At 40.3% G+C, this 8,717-nt stretch overlaps 1 protein-coding gene across 1 annotated transcript; it reads left to right on the top strand.

Annotated features, from left to right (window-relative positions):
- Nucleotides 1-665: 665 nt before the first annotated feature.
- On the top strand, nt 666-7,186 carry LOC122304835. Its single transcript, XM_043117101.1, has 3 exons — nt 666-874; nt 5,624-6,337; nt 6,586-7,186. The coding sequence occupies exons 1-3, from the start codon at nt 666-668 to the stop codon at nt 7,184-7,186; spliced, it is 1,524 nt and encodes a 507-aa protein (XP_042973035.1).
- The last annotated feature ends 1,531 nt before the right edge of the window (nt 7,187-8,717 follow it).

Genomic DNA, 8,717 nt, shown 5'->3' with positions numbered 1-8,717 from the left:
TCTCACATAGTCTTGAGCGGACAGGCAAGCGGGAATCGCAGAGAGCCCTTGATATTCTGACAAATAGAGAGGGGAAAGACCTGACGACATGAAACTGAGGGGCGAGCGGGATAAGGAGTGACATCGTATTTATTGTGCCACCCTAGGGAGCCATGCAACATTAAAGGAACCTAACTAAAGAGATTGTTGAAAAGACACATCCTCCTGACACCAAGCATGGGCAACAGACCCCCAGAACTGGGTATAAAAGGTGAATCCCTAAGTACTGGGAACTCTCTTAGAAATCTCTACATACTTGCACTAAAATTTACGAAGATACCGATTTTGACATCAGAGACTTCCTGACCGCCACCAGGTCCCCTGTCTAGCGGTGTTTTCTTTGTGTTCATATTCCCAAGACCAAATACCTAAATTGCTGAGAGCCCAGCCCAAAGGCGTGCGAAACACGATGTTAACAGTGGCGTCATCGATGGAATCTTCATAGACTTCACGTGTCTTTCGTATGTCTGCAAGAACCTATTCTCAGACAACTTGGGGATAGGAGGTAGTAATGTCAACAAGCATGGAAGCTAGATTAGTAGCGATGAAGCAACTAGTAGAAAAATTGACTGCTGAGGTTGGTGTCATTCGAAAGGAGAACAAGTCACTCAAAGGGAACCACCAACATGCCAGGGCACGATACAGAACCTAGCAATAGCGAGCACGTTGGTTCTAGAAACGCCAGAGGAGAAGGTGACACAGAGGAAGAGGGAAGGAATATGCAGAATGAGTTGCGAAACCTCAAGAAAAAAAATGAGGAGATGGTAAGGAAGATGGACACCTCATCATCGGTGGTTGAGCTACTTACTAGCACGGCCTGCCTTGCAATGAAGAGGTGATGGTGGTACCCTTACCACTGAAGTTTCGAGTCCCCTTCATGGAAATGTATGATGGGACCAAGGACCCACTTGAGCACCTGGAAAACTTTAGGGCATACATGACTCTACACGGTTTTTTTGGGAAGGTGGCCAGTAAAGCCTTCCATAGACAATTTCAGGGAGTTAGCCTTACTGCTCCTTACATAGTTTATGGTGAGTAGGAGAAGAAAGCACCCTATGGCATACCTTCTCACCATCAAACAAAGGGATGATGAGAGCCTAAAGGAATGCATGTCTAGGTTCAACAAGGAGCACATGATGATGGAAAACCAAGATGAAAATTTCCCTTGGTAGAGTTTCTGAGAGGAGTATGGCCTTGTTCCCAGTTCATGGTAAAGTTGGCTAGAAGGACCCCTACTACACTGTGGGAGTTCATGGATTAGGCCGACAACTTCATCAATACTGAGGATATGCTTTGAGAAGGTGTAAAGTAGACTGCGCGATAGAAGGAGAGGGGAGGCCCCTTAAAGGGCTTGGGGTTTTAGTTAGGCTGATTAGCACTCGCCATCTAAATGGATGACTGCTAGCTAGCCCACCGCTACTATACCTACCACCTATGATGCAGAAGAATGCCACTCCTTAAGTGGAGGAAGGGACTTGGTAGATCGGCCAACGCCGAGGTATCCTCCCGCTTACCAGCAAAAGCAAGTATGGAGGGGGCAATCCCAGGAGAGAAGTGCTAAGAGAGGCGATAGGCTGAGGAGGGGAGAAAGCCTGCGGCAAAGGGAAACCGAGCAAAGGCCTTCACGTGGCATTCTCCAGTCACTATGCTAGGAAAGACCCTCGCTGGGGGAGATCAAGACCATCGTAGGGGGGTTTGCCAGCGGAAGAGCGACCTTATATAGGAGAAAGGCACATGTAGGGGAGGCTCGATATCGAGAGGTGTACTCGGCTGAATGTTGCCAAGCCAAGTATTGAAGGAGCAAGCCAGTCCTTATAATCTCCTTCAGGGAAGGCAACAAGGAATGGGTCCTTTACTACATGACGACACCTTAATGGTAAGCATGATAGTGGCCGACTTCACTACGAGGAGGATCTTTATCGACAACGGTAGCTCGACAGACATTCTTTTCTGGGAAGCATTCACTCTGATGTGAATAGAGTCAATAGACACCGCCCGACTCCAATGCTGCTCAAGGGCTTCTCTAAGGAGATAGTTTAGCAGGTTGAGACCATCGCACTCTCCATCTTGGCGAGCAGCTCCCATGCACAACCTCTATCATGGTTAACTTCTTGGTAGTAAGGGTCCCATCATCTTACAACACCATAATCGGCAGCCCAACCCTCAATAGCTTGAAGGTAATCACCTCTACCTACCATCTGAAGATGAACTTCTCAAGCTCTCAAGGAGTAGGGGAGATCTAGGGAGAACAAGTCTTGAAGTGAAAATACTACGTGTAGGAGCTGAAGTCAAGGGTTGGCAGAGAACACATGGCACCTCTCTCAGCCCATTGAGAAGATGAAGCCTTAGGTGAGAAGATCAGCAAGTGAAGATGGATATGCACCTCACATGAAGCCAAGGCTAGTCTTCGCTGATGACTTCACCTACTAGGCTGGAAGAGGAGTGGGGGGCTCATATAACAAGAACAAGAGAAGTAGACCCTCGTGCTCCCAGGAGCCTTGTTAATTTGTAATTTATTTTATTTTATTGTACAAACTTTATTAATGAAAGGATGAACTTTTTAGGAATACAATGTGTAAATTCGATATCTCCATCAACATAAATCTCCACCAACAGAATCCCCAACGAAAACTTATCTCACTGTAGGGCACCAATGGGATAGACCAAACCTAAGTGTTGTTCTGTCCTTCCCATGAAGGAGTGCAGGCTAGATTTTGGTTGCCCGACATCTTACCTTCCCCATGAGCGTCAATAGGCGGGAGCAGGTCCAGTGTCAAACTACCCAATACTTACCTCCCCGCGGAGTACTAAAGGTTAAGATGATCCTTAAGGCCATCTTCTCGCTCTAGCAGGGAAGAGTGAGTTAGACCCCTCGGTCACCCAACAACCTACCCTGACCTTCGCCACGACGAAGAGTGGGATTAGCACCGGCCTAGCCCTCTTTGCCTATGATGCCAATGGATGGGAGCGAGTATAGTCATAGACTGCCCGAACAACTTACCTCTCCACGAGGGTCAACAGGCAGGCCTAGTCCCCAGTAGTCTAGCCTCCCCCATGGAGGTGAGTGGGCCCAACCTCTCAATCACCCCAACAAATTACCCAATCCCTATCACGATAAAGTACGGACTGACTGCTTAGTTGTCCGACATTTACATACCCTATTGAGGTAGGGGTAGGGATGCCTCAGGCCATGCCCTCTCCTTCTGTCCTCTTGGGGAGGTAGTTTGATGGGCAGCCGAGAAGCCCATCCACACTTTGCCACAATGGGAGGCCGAGTTGCTGTTAAGACCACACTTGATGAATAATATCATGTTGATTTGTGAAAAAGATGGAATAATGTATTTGACGAATGTTGATGCATTAGGGTAAATTGTGTGATTTGTGAAAAAAATGGAACAATTTTGATTTATTTGGATAGTTGATATGTTGGTTTTTGATCACTTCTCATACTTTTCAGAAAAATAGAAAAAAAAGAAGAAGATACGTGTTGATGTATTTGGATAGTTGATGGATTTGGATAGTTGATATTTGGATAGTTAATTAGTGTATTTGTTATGTTGATATGTTAATTAGTGTATTTGCATAAAATATATTGGTATGTTACTGTACTTGTTAAAATATGTTGGTATGTTAATTAGTGTATTTGTATAAAATATGTTGGTATTTGTTAAAAATATGTTGGTATGTTAATTAGTATATTTGCATAAAATATGTTGGCATGTTAGTGTATTTGTGAAAATATGTTGATATGTTAGTGTATTTGTTAAAATATGGTGTTATGTCAATTATTGTATTTGCATAAAATATGTTGGTATGTTAGTGTATTTGTGAAAATATACTGGTATGTTAATTAATTATTGTATTTGCTTAACATATGTTGGTATGTTAATTTTAAAACCAAATAGTTTCAATTATTTCCATAAAATATGTATGTTGAAATAATAGCATTAATTGCCATAATTAAAATATAAACCATGAACCTAATAAGATATTAATTTTCACTACTTTTTACCGCTATTCATAAAATATCTGACATCACACCTCACTACTTAAAAGTAACCTCAGTCTCTAGCACTCTGCCACTCTCCCTCTTTGTAGATCAGGCTGTCGGATGTTTTTTATGAGAAGTGTATCGTAAGCGAAAGAATGTAAGTATAGGTTATAAATTCTGGAATGTTGCATTTGAATGATATTTTACTCGTTCCAACACGGAATTTTCATAATGGCGCCTAACATTGCATGCTTTAATTCAATACTTATCCGTTCAAATGCTTGACAAGTGCATTCGAATGCCAATACCATAATATTCCCCGACATATTCCCTTAAATGTAGGCAAATAAGGAGGAAAAGTTTTCCCACAAACGAGATCTCGACTCAATAAGAATGGAGATTTCGTTTGAATAGTTAAATATTCCAATCGAACATTTTGGTAATTCCGTTCGAATACTTTTAACAGTTGTTCGATCCTGAATAGTTAGTATACCCATTCGAACAGGAAAGTGCTAATATTATTAAATATATATATTATCTAGTCAATATAATATACTAATATTATTGTAGAGTCCTAAAATTATTATATATATATATATATAATATAGTCAATATACTAATATATACTTATAAGTATAGTATATAATTTTCCTTTTGTGGGGGAAATTAAAGATGACCTTTTCTCTATTTTTGTGGATAGTAGTCTAGGATCTGATGGCTTCGGGTTTCTATCAGCATTGTTGGTCCTTAGTACAAGAAGATTTACTGGAGGCAGTTGCTGATATCTTTGGAGGGGCCACCTTACCAAGCTTCTACTCTGCCTCTTATATTGTCTTACTTCCTAAAGTTCAAAATCTCACGTCGTTTGGAAATTTTAGACCGATCAGTCTTTGTTTAGTGGTCTATAAAATTTGTTCTAAGATTCTAGTGAACAGATTTACTTCAATATTTAGCATGATTATTTCTATGGAGCAAGGGGCTTTTCTGCCGGGTTGAAGTATTTTCGAAAACATTAGTCTCACTCAGGAGCTTATTCATGATCTTAATAAGCCAGCCCGAGGCGGCAATATTATGCTGAAAATTGATTTTGTAAAAGCTTATGACATTGTTGACTGGAAATTTTTATTTCATGTCATGGAAGCTTTTGGGTTTTCGTCAAAAGTTTGCAATTTGTTGGGCCAATGTGTTACTACGCCATGGTATTCTGTTGTGATGAATAGCACTACAAAAGGGTTATTCAAGGGTGTACGAGGTCTCCGTCAAGGAGATCCTCTTTTCCCATATTTATCATTTTAGTTGAGGAAGTCTTTTCTCAATTTCTAAAGAAGAAATTTGATCTTGGGAGAATTAATTACTTCTCTCATTCGACATAGCCATGTTATTTCTCATCTTTTATACGTTGATGACATGGTGATTTTCGCTAATGGAGGGAAATCTTCAGTTTCAAGAATTGTTAGTACCCTTCGCACTTATGCTTTGTGGTCGGGTCAACAAGTGAACAGCACCAAATCTTCAATTTTTTTCTCTAAGAACATTAATACTGGTAGACGTTGGAACCTCTCATCTATTACACAGTTTTTAAAATGCGGTCAGGTATTTAGGGGTACCAGTTGTTTATGGAAGACTAAAGTTGATACATTTTCCGGATATTATTCATAGAATTCGGATGAAGTTTGAAGGCTGGAAGATTAATTTTCTTTCCACTGGGGCGAGGCTGATTCTGTTGAAGCATGTCTTGTCAAGCATACCTGTTCACCTGCTATCTGTGCTGCATGTTCCGACAATGGTTTTTCATCAATTCAATAAGATTTTTAGCACATTTTTTTGGGGATCAATCAATGGGAGTCCTAAGAAGAAGTGGATTAAACGGGACAGATTGTGCAAACTGGTGGATGAGGGAGGGGTTGGTTTGAGGAATCTTGTTGATGTACAAAGATCTTTACATCTAAAATTTGCATGGAACCTGTTATGTTCAGATTCTTTATGGAAAATATTTTTCTGTGCGAAGTACATGCATGGACAACATTTGCTGGAGATCAATCCATCTAGAGGCACCTGGTTTTGGAAATCAATTTCTAAAGAAATTCCAATTGTTCTCTCACACTCAAAGTGGAAAATTAGAGATGGGAATGTGTCTTTCTGGAGAGACAATTGGCTTAGTACTGGATCTCTAATTGATCAGTATCCGATTGTGGGAGATCCGAAGTTGAAGGTGAAACACTGCATGATAGATAATAGTTGGGATCTGGATCTCCTAGAGAACTTAGTAGGGCCGGAGAAAACAGAGCAGATAGTCAATGATATCAGGTGTTGAAGGCACAGTAATGATTAGCTTATTTGGTTAGGAAACTAGATGGGTCTTTCACTTCCAAAAGTGCCTGGTCGTTTATTCGGATTGCTAATCCTAAAAGCCAATGGTCGAACTGGATCTGGAACGTGGCTCTACCGAAAAAGTTCTCTATGCTTATGTGGAAGGCTTTAAATTCAAGCCTTGGTGTGGATGAACGAATTAGGAGACTTGGTGTGCCGTTAGCCTCAAAATGTGAATGATACAGGGAAGGAGCCTTTAAGGATATTAATCATGTGTTATATAGAGGTGATATTGCTTCAATCATATGGAAATTCAGCTCAAATTGTTTTGGAATTCCGTTTGTCCCAAACCGGTCTTGGAGAGCAACGGTTGAGGCGTGGTTTTGGAGAGCATCGAAGTCGTCTCAACTTGGTAGCCTCATCGTTCACATTCCTGTGATCATTACTTGGAACTTATGGAATTGGCGATGTAAAGCTCAGATGGAAGGCAGAAAAGAGAAAGTACATGTTTTATGGAGATTGATAAAGTATTGGATTTATTGGGTTGGTCTTAAGATTAACAAAGCTTCTCGGCTAGTGGAGAATGATGTCAAGATTTTGAGGTGTTTGAATCTTTCTATTAATCCCAGTAAGAAGGAAAAACTAATGGTAGTGAGATGGGAGAAACCAAAGCGAGATTGGCTTAAAATGAATGTGGATGGAAGTAGTATAAACAATCTTGGAATTTTGGGTGCAGGTGGTGTAGTAAGAAATGAGTTCGGGCGAGTGGTTTTTGCTGAGTCTATTGGTAATGGAAGTAATAATATTGCAGAAGTTATGGCCCTTTGGATTAATCCAACATTGTAAAAAATTGGGATTCAACAATATTATGATTGAAATGGACTCTCTTTTGGTGGTTAACTAGATTCGAAATGGAAGTTGTAGTCTTTGGTACTTAGAGGACTTTTGGGAAGATATTGTCAAAATGTTGGCAGAGATGAATTTTTCTGTTAAGCATATCTATCGGGAAGGAAATAAGGCTGCAGATTTTTGGGCCTGTCTGTGTAGTAATGGGATCTCTCATGAATGGTCAGGGCTGATGGAAGTTCCCCATCTATTAAAAGGAATACTTAGAACAGATTCATATGGACCGGCATACCTCAGGAAGTTTTGATGTTTCTGGAAGTAGGCACTTTTTTTTTTTTTAATCTTTTATAGTTTTGTTAAAATTGATTTATTTATAGGCCTGTTTAGTTGTTTGCTGGTTTTAGTTTTATTAAAGCTAGTGTTTTGGTACTGGGGAGTTTTATTGTTAATCCTAAAGTACCTTATTTGTTACCACAATATTCCTCTGCCAAAAGCGAATGATTATTAATAAATTTGGACGGGGCTTACTAGTGGACATGTGACTCTCTCTATTTAATATATATATATTATTTTTTAAAATCAAAGTTTTATTAGTAGCCTCAGTAAAGGGGAGGAACCCAAATACAGAACAAACAACAGCCTACTAAATGAACAAAGAAAAACCAAAACAAAGGATAAACCACCAACACATTTAATGTCTCATAGCTGGTAAGCCCAGCTTTTTAACCCTCAAGATCCTCTTAAGCTGGTGCAGAATATCACTGAATTGCACCCATGTCACAAAAAGCTGCACAGAAGCCAGATGAGCTAAAAAATCCGCCCCTGCATTACATTCCCTATAAACATGCCGTATCTTAAACTACAAACTTGATAGAATTTGTAGTATTTTCTCCCAATAATCTTTCAAAATACCAAATACCACGTCTATTTTTCTCCAACCAGTTTACAATTAAAAGAGAGTCCTGCTCCACTTTACTTGTTGTAAACCCAATTCCTTACAGTGCTTCAAACCATGATAAAGGGCCAAACATTCCACCATATTATTCGTCTTATGGTCTAAACTTTCTACAAAAGCCAACTTCAATTGCCCAAGATCATCCCTAATAAGACCTCCCACCCCAATACGTCCAGGATTACCCAAACAGCTCCCATCTACATTTAATTTAAACTAACCCTGCTTCGGTTTTTGCCAATTCACAAGGCAAAATCATTTTTTATGAGGAACCTTTATTAGAATTGAAAAGGCCATCAAAACATGTTCATCCTCGACATGAAACTTCTTACCAGCTCTAAGCCATAGGCCCAACCAAGCAATGGCAGCTTTTATCAATAACCATAAGGACTCCACCGAATTCGCTCTACCTTCCATGCTGGCTCTACACCTCCAAACCCAAAGAGACCATGATAGAATGACAGGAACAAGGCCAAATAAAGTACCTCTTTGAGTGGAGTGAGTTGCACATCGGAACCAAAGTTCCACTTTATCTTTCCAAGGTCGATGTGGATCATACGGCATACCAAGTTGTGAGGA

The sequence above is a fragment of the Carya illinoinensis genome, chromosome 3 (genome assembly GCF_018687715.1).
Source record: "Carya illinoinensis cultivar Pawnee chromosome 3, C.illinoinensisPawnee_v1, whole genome shotgun sequence".
In the NCBI taxonomy this organism is placed as follows: Eukaryota; Viridiplantae; Streptophyta; class Magnoliopsida; order Fagales; family Juglandaceae; genus Carya; species Carya illinoinensis.
Note: the sequence above shows the minus strand (reverse complement) of the source record. Positions and strands in the feature narration are given on the sequence as shown.